The sequence below is a fragment of the Osmia lignaria genome, chromosome 8 (assembly GCF_051020975.1).
Source record: "Osmia lignaria lignaria isolate PbOS001 chromosome 8, iyOsmLign1, whole genome shotgun sequence".
Classification (NCBI taxonomy): Eukaryota; Metazoa; Arthropoda; class Insecta; order Hymenoptera; family Megachilidae; genus Osmia; species Osmia lignaria.
Window position 1 is genome coordinate 10714773 of NC_135039.1, and position 17451 is coordinate 10732223.

A 17451-nucleotide genomic window follows, 5' to 3' on the forward strand; every position below is an offset into this window, starting at 1 on the left:
TACCAGTTTCTTAGCAAGGGTGTATTTTTAAGAAAATCGAAGGCTAATAGTCTTACTCTATTTTTACCATTCAAGGAACACTCTGAGGAACTTAAATTTAGATCATGACTTCTATCTCCATTTTTTTTTCCTCTGTCTCTAATCAAAGGAACTGTGGCTGAATGAAAGAAAATAGATGAAAGCAACCCGTTGCCCTGTCTCCGGAATAAGAACATTGTTCCCCGAGGATCTGTAGTGTGAAAGGGGTTTGTGTCTTTAGCTGAGAGGGACAGCGTAGCACTTAGGCCAAGTACAGTCGAGGGGCAACGTAAAGAAACTCACCTGGTGATCGATTATTTTTCTAACCTATCATATTTATCTATCGCACGTGTGATCGATGCTGAAGATATCATTTTACTTGGCATTTCAGGGACCTTGTACAACCCTAGTAGTGAAATGCCTCGTTTGTCTGACCATACACGAGGCTACTCCACTTCTCAAATTTTCACTTCTCTTCAGAAGCTTTCTATACCGTTTCTGAGGACACCAAGGTCAGATCCTTGACCTCGAAGAGCTCTGGCAGTCTATTATTTTAGTATTCTTTATTTGTCTGACCATATACAGGTCTACTCTACTTCCAAAAAGCATTCTATACCATTTCTCTTACTCTCTTTTTGTAATTGTAGGAACGAAACGAAAGTCTATCAGTCAGACAAGTAGCAATCAGCTTTGTAAACTCGACAAAGAGCGCCCAGAGCAGCGGGTCGTCTGATAATCAGATTTCAACGCGTTTACAGCTAGGAGGATGAGAAACCGACTTGATTCGATTCCATGGAATTAATTTAGCGGTCAACCGACTTTCTTTCGTTCCTCTAAGAAAGGTAGATTCCTTTTTTATCGCCTGAAGAGTGAAAAAATATCTGAAGAGAGGTAGGATGGCGTGATCATCGAGCCCTCGACCCCCCGATATTTCGCCTGGCCAACAATTCTGTCCTGCATCTAGCAAGAAAGCTTAACGAGTCACGAGAACCTGTGATTTAATGATAAAGCACGCCCCAGGACGTGCAGCTGGTGGCGTTTCAATGTTCGAGGGTCGAAGCACGAGTGTTGCCTCGATGGAAGGTACTATTCGTTGCAAATTCTCGATTATATTTCACGGTGAAGTAGCGGCGGATGTCGCATCGATCAAACTCGAGGAACTTTGCTTAACCTAGACCTGGAACAAACTTCGCAACAGCCTAAACCTTAACTGAGATCTCTTGTATAATTCCGCGAACGACAAACACGTTTTCATCAACTTCTTGGAACTCGATCACGAGGATTAAGCGATTTGCAAACACTTATAAGTGGATTTCATTGGAGGCACAGTGTTCTTCCTTGAAGAATTCTGCATTATATAGTATACACTGAATAAGATTGTTGTTCCTGACTGATAGAATTTATCACATACTGAAGGACCTGAAGGATATATTTAATAATATATTAAGGGTTAAACATCAATCAAGTGCTTTAACAGTATAATTTAAAAAATTTTCAAAAGTGAGGTTAACTTTGGTCCCTGAACAAGGCAAGGTTGATATGCACCAGTTTTCTATCATTGTTAACCTCAAAAATAGAAATCTACAAAAATCAGTTATGGTCCTATTCAGCATTGGCTCATTGTAATGCTAGTCAAGATCTAATGTGTCAGCAGTTAGGGACAGAATAGGTGCTTTAGCAATTTGTATTAGATATATGGAAAGTAGAGAACGAAAGGGATAAGGGAATAAGAGCTGAGTCACGGAACACCGTGTGTATCCTGGATGAAATAGGGTGGGTGGGTAGTTGGAGGCTAGGAAATAAGGCGAACGAGGGTGAAAAAGCCGACGAAGGGCGTACGGAGGGGGGGGGGGGGGGGGGGGAATTCTGGGGATAACAAAAGGCTGAAGAGGGTGCGAGAAGGGCGCTTGCGCGGATCAAGTCTAGCACCTGTGGACCTCATCGATCCGAAACGGTTTGCGAAGCCGCACACTTCGATGCTTTTTAACCTGCCCACGTGAACTCCAACTCTCTGATCTTCTTTTTATTATACCTTCCGGCGATTCAACGTTTCCTTTTATCGAACGACCACTCTTTGATTGTTCCATTTGTTTCTTTCTTTCATTTCAAACGAGCTCTCTGATAGCTGGGTAACAATACTTTGATTGTTGGGTAAATGTTTCAACGAACCGTCTGTTTTGTATTTAGACATTTTCTCAATGGTTCAAACGTTGAACTTGCTATTTGTTTATTTTTTACTCTTGAAGGCCCACAGGTTGAATTTCTTCTCTGTATCTCCTCTTCGAGGTATTCTTTTGAAAAAAGAGTCTGATAATTAGCTGAAAGGGTATAAATTGTCGCTCAAGGTGTCAGCTACAGAATTAAAGGTTGAATTTCATTTAGACTTCCATTCCTATATACCTCGGAGAAGCTTTCCACTGTCCAAGTCACTGTTTCTTAGAATGGAACAGTGGAAATGCGTTGGTAACGAGTTCAGAGAATACTCTTTTCCCTGGTGAATGCGAAACGACGGACCTGAAAGAGGTTCCTTTGAAGATGAACCGTTTTTACTCTCCCTAGTCAATTGTTCCATTTCGATCGAGTAACGGCGTCTCTTGGAACGAAGTTTTGTACCTGGAAACAGGATTTAGCGAGTTAGATACAGAATTTTATTTATTTTTTTTTTTTTTAGAAATAAAAAGGCCACCGTTGAGATTCAGATGCTATGAAAGATATCTCATCTTAAACAAGGAAGGGAGGAATGAGGAATGGAAATCAATGAAACCCACATCCGGAGAATGGATACAGAATCCTCTAAGAGGGATGACACAAATAAAACAGCCCGGTGAAGACGGTCAATCACCGAGGGTCGTGTAGAAATTGATTCCACTTGGCAATCAATAGCGGATCCCGAACCTTTGAAAAGCATGATGCTAATTAATCAAACCCAGCATTCGCATGGAAATCGGCTAACGAGACTGGGGCATTCTATTTATAGAGATTATTTCGGTGATGGAGCTGTTACGAAATTTAATTCTACATCAGCAATTCAGTTTCCTTAAATTGTTAACACTTTTCCTACTAGAAAGCTGTTAATAGGCTTCAGAAGAAAAACCAATTAATAATTTTTTAATTCTCAGTTGATATAACAAAATTTAACCCTTTACCGACCAGTAGCTTATTAATCGCTTTTTATGACCGATGCTTATCGACCGGTAACCTATTAATCCGCTTTTTGTGTCTAACGGTTATCGACCGGTAACCTATTAATCGGTTATCGACCGGTAATTTATTAATCAGCTATCGGCCGGTAATCTATTAATCGGCTATCGACCGGTAATTAACCTAACCTATTAATTTGTTATCTATTATTGAATTATAATTGTTATCATTTTTTTTAATCTTACCCTTCAGGGAAGTATTTGCGGCCGAGCGATCGGCCAGAGGCGTGTACGATGTTCAACCGTCCCCGGTCGGTAAAGTCGTGCAAACTGTACTTTAGTTAATACGTAGAAAATTGAAAGCAAGTGTTACCCCTATTAATCTTTAATCCTAAACAAACAATAAATAAGGAATCATTGTTCCTATGAATAATAGAAAAATATCTGTGAATGTTACAGGTCGACCGCCCGACTTCCTCGCGTTTGTCATCACCTTACTGATGATGCTGCTGATGGCCGCAGGCGTGAAGAAATCCCTGGTGTTCAATAACGTGTTAAACGCCATCAATCTCGCCGTCTGGGTGTTCGTGATGACGGCGGGTATGTTCTACGTGGACAGCGCCAACTGGCGCGAACACAACGGCTTCCTTCCTTACGGCTGGAGTGGTGTAAGTACCCTTGAAAAAATATCCTCCAACGTCTTCACCGTCTCTGCACTCGAGCATCTGAAATTAATTGAACGGTTAGTTAGCGAGCGAATCATTGACCCCATTCTCATTTTCATTCAGTTGCAATTTCCTGCTAAATAAAAATCATCGATCGGACCACGAAACAATAAACAGCTCTCGGGAATGGAACCGAAAAGGACAACAATGTAGAGAAGGAAAAGAAAAGGTCTGAAGTCGGTCAGAGCAGCGCCTTCGCCCCCGTGTTCCCTGTTTCACTACGGAACTACGCTTTTTCCTCGCGGTTTGCGGAGATTCGCTGAACAATGGCAAACTTGTTGCATCGGATGGGATTCAACGCAGAAACCGTGTGCATCAGGTGGACAGAGAAAGGGAATTCGAATTCACGCTCCACAGGAATTCACGTTCCCTTGGAATATGTATGGTCTATGCGCATACACGTGCCACTGGAGGAATCAGAGAACGGCTGAATTATTTAGAATTCCGGCAAGCCAATCTGTTCGATGCGCAACACTTTCTTATAAATTTTAGAAGAAATTCAACAAGATCCACGATAAGCTTTCTGATTGATGATTTACTTATCGTTCTACTTCCAGCAGGGCCGGCGTAAGGGGGGGGATCGTCCAGTGCGTTAGATCTATAGGGGGTGTCTCTTCTTTCTATCTAAATCATGGGCGTCCAAGGGGTGGGGGGGGGGGGGGGCAATCGGGGCACTTGCCCCCCCTTGGATAGAGAGAGAGAGTCGGATGTCGAATACAGCATGTCCCCCCCCCCCCCCCCCCCCCCCCCCAAAATCCTGCGGATATCCATGATCTACATCTCCTATGTAATATTACATATATGCTATATATGCTGACACGTTTCTTTCCTATATACGGTAATCTTGCCCAGGGCGCCAATATTGCTAAAACCGGCCCTGACTTCCAGATAACAGTAACTTTCTTTTACTAAGAAACGTTTTCTATTCTAAAATCATGGAAATGATATTCGCATGAATTATTTTGCGGAGCAGCACACCGAAGGGGTTGAAACTAGCAGGCTGAAAGAGAGGATGACGAAGCATGATCGTGTTTGCCGAGGAAATTTCAGCGAAGAGGAGAGCAAGGAAACTGAAGTGGACCGGACCGAGACGGTCGTCGATCTCAGGAATATTAAATATACCGAGTCGAGTTGAATTTCATGGAAAGAACGTTTATTTAACGAAGCTGAGGGACGAGGGGAGCAAACATTGGAATATTCCTGCTCCATTGGGGAAGAGTAAACAGAATAAAATTCGAGCGTATTTCGCAATTCGGAAGGAAAGTTTATCAGTCTCCGAAACGTTAACAAACTGGTTGGACGATGGTGATCGATCCGCGAGGAATGAATTTTTCAAGGAGAAAATATTTTTCCATCCCTTCCGCACGCGATGGATGTTCGATGAATATTTCTGAAGAAAGAAATCCTGAAACGTGAATTTTTAATCACCGCCTTTCCTCCGGGGGATACTTTTCTCTGCTGAGAAACGAGCTTCTGGTTTATGCATCTTGTATTATAATTTAAAACATCTCAATGCTTTTTTATATTTCAATTTGCAAATAATTCAGAGCCCGTAATTGGAACATCCTCTAATGATCAACCCCTTTAAATTTAAATTCCCACTGACGTGTGTATTTCGCGCGACCTTAAGCAGGCGTGGGCTTCCAAGGGTGGCTTTTGAATCTTTAGTGACCTTATCTCCGGCACACCCCCGCGTTTCAACTCCTGTTACATCGAAGAGGTCAAAGTTCAGCGACAACAGGCTAGCTGTGCTAATACCGTGGTTAATATTAATGCACGACGTGGTTTCAACCCCCTTTCGCCTACACTCATCGGTCCACTTTCAAAGTAATTTTGTTAACAAACGAAAGATGTGTTATTTTTTCAATATTCTTCATTGTAAAATAGATCCTCGGTGATATAAATGGAAAGGGGTTGTTGAAAATGGAACCTTACAGGGAAGGCTGTAATAATTTATAAATTTAATAGAGACCGCTATTAATCTTGAATAATAATCCCACGAAATCACGATTCTTCAACGAACAGAGGCTTCCTTTCACCGGGATTGTAAAGCCTTACCCTCCATTCAAGGGTCGGGACCGGTGGCGCTGGTAATAGAGCCGGAAGGGGTTGCGAGAAGACGATGGAACTAGTTCACAGAGGGTACAAAGAAATTCGAGGCTTTGGGAACGAAATCGTGCTTCTTTGAACAGTGACTGTGCTACCCTTTGTTTCCTCCTCACTAAATTACCACGGACAATAATTAAATCTTCGAGGAAATCATTTATGACTATTTAAGGTTAAAGATGGATTCTTTTTTTTCATCCTGACGAAGCTTACTTAAGGTATAATTTAATCTTCGTTGTAATGAAAATTCCACCGCCTCGTGGTCCCGTACCGGATCGCATTAACTTGCCACTTCAGGGTCCCATCGAAGCTGAAGACATCAGAAATTCATAACAGCGTTAAGGGCCATTGAAAAATTAAGCGAGCAGGGTTCATTCGCTTCAAAGTTTGTCTGGAAAACTCGTCAGGATTCAGTGCGCCTTCGTTAAATGAAATTTCATTTGCAGATTGATTTTTAAATAAACTCTCTCTATATTGCCAGTTGCAGGAATGGAAAATTCTTGGAATTGACAATATAGAAAGAGGCTCTTTATAAAGGGAACTCGTTCAGTGTTATTTTATTATTTTAATATGTATATACAATTTATTAAGTAAATTAAATCATTATATAATTAATTTTAATTAAATTATTTATAAAATGTACAATATCAATCATGGTGTCCGTTCGTCTAGTGAAAAAGCACTGACTTTGGAGTCCAAGTTTAACCGCAGCAAATATCATAAATTATTTAATAAAAGCGTTAAAATAATTAATATAATCATCTGGTAAAAGCTTTGGAAATTACAAAATACACTAGACGAACGGACACTAGTGTAGTGCAGTGAAGTTAGCCACGCATTCACTCACCGACGCGGCGTGAATGCGTTAGTGAATTTGTAGCCAACTTCACTGCGACAAATTCAATGCAACTCAGTGTATGTACATACATACATATATACTCAAAATGGACTTAAAGAAAATATACTCCTCCTTTTTTGAAGTCGGTTTGCTAAGACAAACATAGAGAAAAATAATTTTTAATCAATGAAAAGAAAAAGAAACCTTTTTTTAATAGCTACGTTCGCATGTGTCGATGCACATATTTTTGATATATTACTTTTTGGCATAAATTGCACACATGGTAATAAGATAAAAAAAGTCACTGAAATAAAATAACTAGACAATTTAACAAAAATAATTACCAGCTAGCAGTATAACCAGTGGTATTATAGCAAGAGTCTATCTTATCTTATTTTATTTTATTTTATTTTATTATAGAATATTAGTTTGATGTTAAATTTTCTTTGTTTCAGGTGTTCACCGGTGCAGCGACGTGTTTTTACGCGTTCATCGGCTTCGACATAATAGCGACCACCGGCGAAGAGGCAACGAACCCGAAGAGGAGCATCCCCCTCGCGATAGTCTCGTCATTGATCATAATTCTCGTCGCTTATGTCACCAGCAGCATGGTGCTGACGCTGATTGGTGAGCAGCTCGTTTAATCCTCTCGAAAGTTGAACAACTCTCGACCGCGGATGAAATGGAACGCGAATCCTGATGGAACGTCAAGCTTTTTCATTCGTTTTTCCAATCTGTCATCCACACACAACTTCAGAACGTTCGATTTCAAAACTGCAATCTTTCATGAAACGTATATTGAAAATTTATTTGTCGCAGGTCTAGTAATTTTTATAATATTTACAAATAAAAATGTGTAGAAGTTCAGAATGTTCCGTTTGTTCAATTTCAAAACTGTAACATTTCATGAAATTTATTTCTGGCAAAGAGTCCAGCAAGTTTTATAATATTTACAAATGAAAATGTATACAATGATTATAAATGTTTGGTCAGTTCTATTTATTTATTTTTCCAACGACTCCTGCTACACCAGCAGGGTGCCTTCGGGACCCAGGCCAAACCCATTTTTTGTAGTCGAGACCGCCGTCCCTGAGCCCGCGCGCTATGCGCGCTCTGATTGGCCAGCGCTTTTCCTTAATAATTCAAAAACGAAGCTTCAGATAACATTTTCGCAAAGGAAAATGTTGTTCAGAATCACCCCAGCTACCACCCCCCTAAAGGACTAACACTCTTTCTGGGACACCCTGTAGAAGTTCAGAATGTTCCATTTGTTCAATTTCAAAACTGTAACGTTTCATACTGGCAAAGAGTCCAGTAAATTTGTATAGTATTTACAAATAAAAATGTATAGAAATTCTTCTTTTTTAATTAATTATTCTTCACTGTTAATAATTAATAACAGGTGGTCGGTGGAACATATGCTGATTATACGCTTGAATTCTGTTGTCTGTCGATTAAAAAGCCCTTGGCCATCCTTGACCTCTCTTCACGCATCCCTGCTTACCCTTTCAACGTCATCGTGATCCTCCACCTACCCTCGTCACAGACATTGCACGGTTCGTTATGCTTCTAACGTACCCAAGGTGTTTTTTCTCCTCAAAAATAAACACCTTCTCCTTTTTCTATCTCCATTTACTTAGTTCAGTATAAAAATTTCAATCTTCTTCCATTTCAGTTCCTTATGACGAAGTGGATCAGGATTCAGCGCTGGTGGAGATGTTTGGCCAAGTTGGGGCTTACAAGTGTAAATACATTGTCGCTGTCGGTGCACTGGCTGGATTGACAGTCTCCATGTTTGGCAGCATGTTCCCTATGCCTAGGATAGTCTACGCCATGGCTCAGGATGGCCTTATATTCAGGTAATTCTTCAATCTCAACATATTTGCCTCAGCTTTCCTTAATCAATATCTCTGTCATCCAGGAGTCTGAGCCAGGTATGGCCAGCAACGGGCACCCCAGCCCTGGCAACACTGACTTCTGGTTTGTGTGCAGCCCTAGCTGCCCTCCTGATCCAATTAGAGGTCTTGGTAGAAATGATGTCCATAGGTAAATCTTCTAATCCTTAACCAGGGCCGACCCTGGGCCTAGGCAGACTAGGCGGTCCACTATGGTCCCCCAACGTCCATAAAACGATTTTCCATCTAAGAATGCAAAGGCCGGCCCTGTCCTTAATAAACCTCCATTTCATTCTGTATCCGATGTAAACTGTGATATGTAATCTTCAGGTACTCTGCTGGCCTACACTCTAGTGTCCACTTGCGTTTTGATCCTACGCTACCAGCCCCACTCCACGAACCTTGTCGAGCTATTACCGCCGAGCTTGAGGACACCTTGTCGATCCCCGACGAAGGAGAATCAGGGGAATGGTCAGGTGAATTACGGCAAGGAACTGAGACCGGATCAATTAACTACCGCTCTTAATACCGTTCAGGCTGCGCAGTCGGAGCTCACAGCAGCCAACAGCGGGCAACGCATCATGGTGAGATATCCTTTTCCCTAATATCTACAGTATTAGGATTGTAATTGTATCATTTTGGTAACAGGTGAGACGAGTGAGGAGGTGCAATAGTTCCTCCCCAGATTCGGACGACACCTATGGAGCAGAGGAGGACGAAGTAGGTCTAGGCAAGGACGACCAATACCTAGTTAGCGATAGGACCGAGAATAAGTTTTATGGAAGTGTGCACGCGGCTGCGGCTGCATCCAGCTGCGGCAGCACGCACCAGTACCCAGGAAACACACCCATAATTGGGCCACCATTGAATTACCTCCAGCGTCGGCTACAGGTAACGTTATGCTACCTGGAGCTTAATATTTTTGTCCTTATCGATTGTAATCGGCGTTGTATATTGTAGGCAGCACAATACCTTTGTCCTGCTATATTTCCTTGGGTAGATAGAGGCCCGGCAACGGAAGCATCCGGGCGTTACGTCATGAAACTAGTCGGGCTGCTCTATTTGCTGATCGTCATCTTCGATTTGATTGTCGTTTGCGGCATGGGTGAGCCAGAGAAAATATATATATTTTACCTTTCACCTTTCTCTGACCTTTCAACTGACGATTGTTAGATCAATAAAACTGTGCTACTACTTTTAGGGAACATGGGAACCTTCACCACGATAATAATGTTCGCTTTCCTCTTTGCCATAATCGGGGTGTTACTTGCCATTAGTAGAAAACCCCAAAACAGGTGTGTATTAGGTTGAACTTTAGGATTTACTTTAGGGGACACCAAATTTTTGACATTTTTTTGTTTTAATCTATAGATTTTTATGTGTATAATTCAAAAATGCAAGTCATAACTTAAGGAATCCAGTGGTTAAAAAGTTATGAGCGTGTAAAGTTTGACACTTTTAGTGCATTTGCGTTTCTGTGACGCCATATTGCCTTATATGTATAACCTGATTGGTTCTCGCATGGGCAGTACAGTCTCTCCCTAAAACAAATATAAACCTAACTAACTCAAACAGTATCAAATTTACGGTTTGACTAAACCTGCTAAAGTGGTCAGTACCCACATGCGTCTGCCTGCAGCTCGCGACACCGTTCATTGGACAAGAAGCCAATATGGCGTCACAGTAACGTAGCAAATGCACTAAAAGTGTCAAACTTTACACGCTCATAACTTTTTAACCATTGGATTCCTAAAGTTAAGACTTGCATTTTCAGATTCTACGCATCAAAAACTATGGATTAAAAAAGCAAAATGTGGAAAATTTGGTGTTCCCTAAAGTAAAGTTTAACCGTGTATTATTTTTACTCTATCCTCTGAAGACGCAGAGATTCTGATTAGGGAAACTTTTTCAGGAATAGCATGATGTTCATGACTCCGGGACTCCCATTCGTCCCTGCGATTGCTGTCACCGTGAATATATACCTCATCTTCAAGCTGAGCATCTTGACCCTCGTTAGATTCACTGTCTGGATGGTACTCGGTAAACTCAATCACCGGATTTATATCTTGGCTTCTACGTTAGTCCACAAGTGCGCCACGAGACCTAACCTAAATCATTCTTACCGCAGGTTTCATCATGTACTTCTATTACGGCATTAAACACAGTAGCCTGGAGGAGGCGAGCGCGGCCGAGACGCAAGAAGAGAACGTGACTGCCGGAAACATCGAGCTGACGGTTACAGACCCTCAGAGACAGCCACAGACGCATCCGTCGCCCTACACGACGACCGATCACAGCATCTACGAGGGCCAACAGCTAGACGCGTTTGGTCAACCAGTATTTGGTAGCACGAACTTCGGCGGGACACCGAACCAGAGGCAAGAAACCACCACCGCCAGCAGCGCCACTGGTCCAGCGCTCTTCGTCGCCCACGAAAGCTTCCCCTCCTGGGACGACTGAGTGGCGAACGAAGCCGATATAAATAATATATATTTGAAGATATAAGATGAATTATTATGCGAGCCTGACCGGCGTCGAATGTTCACCGGCATAAAAAAAAAAAAAAAAAAAAATACGACCTTTTCGGAGCTCGCCACGGATCCTGGCCTTTGAACGACGTCGCACGATGGAGCACCATGAATTGCCTCCTTTAGAAACTCTTTTCGTTTACCGGAGACTGAGATCGAGCCATAGTTTATTAGTAGATAATTATTTCACTAGTCGTCGAACGGGGATGAGAAAGTTAGAAAGCGCCAGATAATCTTTCTCTGAAGAAGTTCCTTAAATGTTCAGTTCCAGTTTCATTCCACTCTGAAGAGTAGAAGCTTCTGTTAGAACGAAAATTCTTGATTTTAATTGAAAAATGTACAATTGAGTTGCATTGAACTTGTCGCAGTGAAGTTGGCCATGCATTCACTCACCGACGCGGCGTGAATGCGTAGTGAATTTGTAGCCAACTTCACTGCGACAAGTTCAATGCAACTCGGTACATGGGAGGAATGGGTGCGCCGATGGAGCAACGATGGTCGAGCAGAAGGGTGCTGCTTCGAAATTTTGAGCTTCCCTTACTGATTTCACTTCTCCATACCGAAATATGTCAATTTCCAATCCGTTCTGATCGATCGTCGACCCACGGACGCGCCCTAGGGATTATTTTTTAAACGAAATACTAACGAAGGGGAAGAATGGCAGATCCGCGAGTGTCCGAGGGACGAACTTGTTGACTACTGTTTGGGACGAATGTAGCAAATAATTTTCGCGGCAATATTTATTATTCTAGTTGTATAAAAGCGAACGAGAGAGAACGAGAGAGTGAGAAAAAGAGAACGTTGACGAGGAAGAGAAAGAGGTAGGAGATACGAAAGAGACCATTTATCATTCCTAGGTGTAAGGCGAAATTTGTGTTTTCCAAGAGAGCATTTTAACTGCTACACAAGGTATATAAGTTTAAACGTATCGCTAGTCACGAAACGAATGAACGGAGAACGAAAGAATGAAACAAAGATCATTTGTTCCTGAGTCGTGAAGAACGAGCGAGACGAAGAAGATTTGGGCTTAGGGGAAAACGATTTTGCCTAAAATCTAGTCTATCCCGTTTCAAACGAAGCTTAGCGTTAACTCGTTGTAATCCTAAGAGCAAAAAAAAAAAAAAAATGATAAGGAACAAATTCTATGCTTAACTTCTTGTACACTATTCTCAGATTATAAGGGAATGACGTTTTCATTGATCATCTTTGTCCGTTCTTTCTATAAGTCGCTTTGAAAATAGCAAGCCCCCTGCTTGCGTATCATTCAAAGGGTTACTTCTACTTATCCAGCGGCTGCAGGGGGTGGTGAACAGGGGAGATAAGAGTTTAAAAACTTCATGTAAATTCAGTGTTCCATATGATGATCCACGTGATTCAGAGATTTTAAATAGATGCACAGTTCTGGTTCTCTATCTACACTGTTCATTTCATTTATTTTATTTTATTTTATTTTATTCAGAGTGAAGGTTGCAGGATGTAGATTATTTTGCCAAGTAAGTGACATTGAAAGAAGATAAATTAATCATTGGAGAAAGGAGGTTTCATGAAATTTTTTAGAAACAGATATCTGTTATTGATTGTAAATGTCTAGTTTTCTTAACAATGACGAGTTCCTATGATATGTTGTCATTTTATTAGACTTTTATGATTCTTCAGTACATATCTTTGATATATTACCAAGTGATGATTGAATCTTAAGTTTCCAGTTTTCAGAAGACTTGCTGAATTCTCTAATAATGGAAGGTTCCTGTAACACTTCTCAGATAAATTCATAATGAAAAGAAGGATATACAAATCAAATTGTATAAGAAGAAATAGGAAAAAAGAAAAATCAAAACATAATGAAAATTCAACCTCCTCTTTCTGAAGACGAAGCTTACAGGGGGCAGCTGTATCAATTTACATCTGAACGTTTACTATTCTATTTTGAGATCTACATATCGATCAGTGATCTTTTCACATATCAGCCTGCAGCTTTAGCAGGGAAAGCATCCGTGAGATTCTGAGAGGAAGTATGACAGAGGGAGAGAATGAAGGAGAAAATGAGAGAGATTGATCTAAATATTTATCTTTAAGTATTAAAGCGTCTGTTAAAAATTTTCTAATATATATTATATATATATGTGTATCATATATTAGATGTACAAATTAATTCGGTGCCTTTTCTTTATTTTAATTAAAGATTTATTTTTAAAAAACCATAATAATTCCAATTATTGAAATAATCGTTATTGTTATTATGTTGTCTTGTCACTTTTCAAATATTCAAAACCGCGGGAAAATATTCAAATTCAAAATATTAATTAAGAAACCATAATACTAAATGCACCGAATTAATTTGTACATTTAATATATACGATGAAGATACTTTCTATAAGCGACGATTGATCAAGAATCGATCTTAGAATCTTTCAGTTACCGACTTCGAGGCCCATGTGTAATATTTGCCAGCAAAAAGAGCGCCAAAGTTTAAAAATGGAATCTATCCTGTGAGAGAACAGTGCCTGCATACAGTATTCACCTAGAGCCCTTGGAACATTAGAACACTTAGACATTTTCTTCAGTCTGAAATCGGAATCTTGAAGCATCGAAACGATCGAAAGGGTCTCTCCAGAAACATTTTTTTTAAATGTAGAAGCTTGATTATATTAGTCGCTTAGGGCATAAGGAAAATGTGGAGAGTCTCGTTCGAGAGGTAACATCGAAGAGAATTTAGGTGGAAAAAGCAGAATCTCAAGCTTGGCACTTTGTTCTCTGCTTTAATTTGAAATTTTTTTTTTTTAAAGAAATGGCCTATTGCTATGTGTGAGAACTAGCCATCTTCGTGCAATATTTAACCTCCCCTTTTGTTCTTTATGCTCGTTAAGAAAGTCTATTTTTTAGGACATCCTCCTTTAAAGATAGAAAATCTTCAAAAATCCATGAAAACGTCGAATCAAATGGAACACTTAAGAAATAAGATTTGAAATATAAAGGATGTGGGAGGAGAGCTAGAGGGCGAGAATGAAAGGGAGAAAGAGGGAGCATGTGTGATCGGTGTATAATTCTGTATTTTTATTATATTTATTTTTCTTTTTCTTCTCTCGGGGAAAATCGAGGTATCTTGGGAAGATATATGCGCACCAGGAGGACAGAATTTTCCATGTAATATACATATATATATATACCCTTACGTAACTACGTTGTTTAATATTGATAAGGATCAAAAATAAAAGTGATTATTCAGAAAGTAAGCGGCCAGTGTATTATTTCTATCATTCTTTATCAATTTCTCCTTATTTGTGAATTTTTATTCCTGCAAAAATTGTTTTATGATCAAATATATGGTTGAACGTTAATTAATTTTTATACCCATAGCAACTTTCTAATGTAGGTTTTTTGAGAATCCAACCAGTAATTAATTAATCAGTGGTGGCTCGCGAATAGGCACTGTGGAACTGCAGCACCCCCTAATTCCATTTGATATTATCGATAACATTTAATATAATGAGTCCCTTTTTCTTTAATTCCTTTTTTATACCTGTCAGTAGCCATTCCCCAGTTTATGAAAAAGATACAAAAATCTTTGTATGGAACTGTGCGCTTCACAGTTCCAGCGGCGTGTTACGTCGCGAGCGAGATACAGCGCGCGACGTACAAAATAAAAAAAGAAAAGAAAAATATATTTGTATTTTTATTTCTATTACTTTCGGAGTGGTTAATACGCGGTTGAGAACGGTATTAGCGCTGCCACCAGTCCTAATCGCTTATGACGATGTTAGATCACTCACGATTAGAACAATAAAAAAATTAGTACGATTAATTTGTAGGTTAATTAAGTCCGTCAATGCTCTGGTCCCATACGGGCCCCTCGTATGAATTTGTGCGAAGATGGTAGGCGTGAACGTGAAGGAAGTGTGTTTGAAACGCAAATGAATTAGAAACTGGTTATGTGTAACATAAGTATGTTAGAAAATTCGGTGACGAAGCTCGAACGTTGACAACCCAGCTCCTAATTGCACGGCCGCCCAGATGTTGGCCGATTTTTAGGAGTTAGACCCCCAAGGGGTACGGAAGGATTTTGGGAACTGGTCAAGACAAGCTGACTTTCCTGGGCGGACCAGTTACATTTCCGATAGGAAATAAACGCTCTTCTCTTGATTCAAAAGTTCACAGTGATCTCCTCCGAAGAGTCGCTATGGCAAGCAGACCCGATATACATGGTGTCGTGCTAGATTTCCCATGAAATCGAATTTAGACTAAGTCCAAAACCCAACTTTCGAACCCCATATCTCGGAAATCAAAAGCGTGCACCGAATAATATTCAAGGTGGTTACTGTGGAGGTCAAGGTCTATCACCATACCAAGTTTGGTCACGATCCGATGAGTCTTCCCGGACGCGTCGGATATATTATAGCCTTTATCTGATTTTTTCGGGAAAAAATCAAGAGAAGAGCGAAAAAGGCAGTCTTGTTTGGCCTGTTCGATGGAAAGCATCGCCTCGTTACAGAATCTATTGCACCGTGCAAAGCCGAAATATACAACATTGTCATCCTTTGACTTCGTTTAATTCTTTCTCTTACAAGTATAATTTCGGAAAAATAAGCATAACAATAAAATGGTTAGTTAACAGGAAGTACGAGCTGCTTGAAATACAAGAGAAATAAATGAATATATATATAATAGCAAGAAAAGTATAAAGTTATATAAAAATGAGATCTATTGAATTGAGGATATGATACCGGTAACAAATGAACTATTTGATTTTTGATTAATTAAATTTTTGATTCGAGATAGTTCGAGCGACGGTGTTCGGTGAACAATTAGTACGCGAAAAGAGAGAACGGTCCCAGGGGGATACTACAGGGAGATTCTCTGAGCGCGCAACACAATAGCCGCCCCGCACAATGGAACCCTGCGGTTGTTGCGGGTAAAGAGACCCAGGGGCCATATCGCCGGACCCAAGACTGCTCTGTGTGTGTTTATCGCTGAGACGAAGACAAGAAACGGAACAGCAGGAGTTCCATTGTGCGGCCTGGCTAATGTGTTGCGCGCCGAAAGAATCTCCCTGTACCAAAACCACGGTTTCGTGGGGCCGTCTCCTTTGAATGCGATCGGAATTTTTATTAGAAATATTAACGTTTTCGATACCTTAAATCGCAGTGTTGAACGGAACGATCCAGTGGGATTTTCCAGAACAGGCGGTTCCGTAGATCGCCCGTTTTGCCTCACTAAACCCAGATTCCTCGTATTGAATAGAAATGAAATGGACAACTTATCAAGCTCGATGTTAGATAATATATGATAAGATATTTAAATTCGCTTAGTAGTCGCTGGTGGTCTGGAAATCTGGAAGGCGAAGAAAAGATGAGAAACTTTCACTTGCACAACGCGTTCGCGATCGGCATTTTTGGTTTTCTCTTGATTTTTTCGGGAAAAAATCAGATAAAGGCTATAATATATCCGACGCGTCCGGGAAGACTCATCGAATCGTGACCAAACTTGGTATGGTGATAGACCTCGACCTCCACAGTAACCACCTTGAATATTATTCGGTGCACGCTTTTGGTTTCCGAGATATGAGGTTCGGAAGTTGGGTTTTGGATAAAATTTCGAAAGTTGGGTTTTGGTACGGTCTGGTTGCTATAGCGACTCTTCGGAGGAGATCACTGTGAACTTTTGAATCAAGAGAAGAGTGTTTTTTTCCTATCGGAAATGTAACTGGTTACTACGGTGTTACGGTTACGATTATTTACAAAACGATACGACTAAACGACGCGACGCGGAATAAGGGAAATAATTAATTACCAACGGTGCAGTTTAAAAACGAAAGAAAAAGATAGTTAATTGAAAAGTATGAAATTTAACGTATCCGTATGAGTCCTTGCCGCGAGAAATACGAATCGCACAATCTCGACACTCTGCCTTGCTACGCGAAGGAACTTTGCCCAGCAGCTAATTGCAATATTTTCCGCAACAACTCTGTCTCTAACGCGAACACGGTCACCCCGTCACGTACCTCACAATTTTTCGACGAAGAATCGTTTGCCTCAGTCAAGCGATCGTGTCTCAGGGTTCGACCCGCGATCGGAACCCCAAAATAGGGACATCATTTGGCAAATCAGGATACGTGTCGAAGGGGAAGGCCCGCGCGTATAGGTTGGTCTAGGCGCGTTTCCCGAGTTCTCATCCCCTCTTGACCTTTCACGTTGCCTTTGTCTA

At 40.7% G+C, this 17451-nt stretch overlaps 1 protein-coding gene and 1 long non-coding RNA gene across 12 annotated transcripts in view; one reads left to right on the plus strand and one right to left on the minus strand.

Annotated features, from left to right (window-relative positions):
- LOC117608770 (solute carrier family 7 member 14) overlaps window positions 1–11182 on the plus strand; it is a 42159-nt gene extending 30977 nt beyond the window's left edge. For 10 of the 11 annotated variants that reach the window (XM_034334358.2, XM_034334355.2, XM_034334360.2 and 7 more), the window contains 10 exons: window positions 3618–3826; window positions 7283–7454; window positions 8503–8686; window positions 8749–8873; window positions 9053–9306; window positions 9371–9613; window positions 9683–9827; window positions 9924–10017; window positions 10635–10762; window positions 10851–11182. In XM_034334358.2, coding sequence (XP_034190249.1) covers window positions 3618–3826; window positions 7283–7454; window positions 8503–8686; window positions 8749–8873; window positions 9053–9306; window positions 9371–9613; window positions 9683–9827; window positions 9924–10017; window positions 10635–10762; window positions 10851–11182 — 1886 coding nt within the window. The remainder of the gene's footprint in view (window positions 1–3617; window positions 3827–7282; window positions 7455–8502; window positions 8687–8748; window positions 8874–9052; window positions 9307–9370; window positions 9614–9682; window positions 9828–9923; window positions 10018–10634; window positions 10763–10850) is intronic. The other variant, XM_034334356.2, reaches the window with a different exon arrangement.
- LOC117608772 (uncharacterized) lies at window positions 1884–11429 on the minus strand. The gene is made up of 5 exons (XR_013062585.1): window positions 11302–11429; window positions 6203–11178; window positions 3652–3883; window positions 3405–3549; window positions 1884–2631 (listed from the first exon to the last, which is right to left on the minus strand). It is a non-coding gene; the product is annotated as an uncharacterized LOC117608772 (long non-coding RNA).
- Between the last annotated feature and the right edge of the window lie 6022 nt (window positions 11430–17451).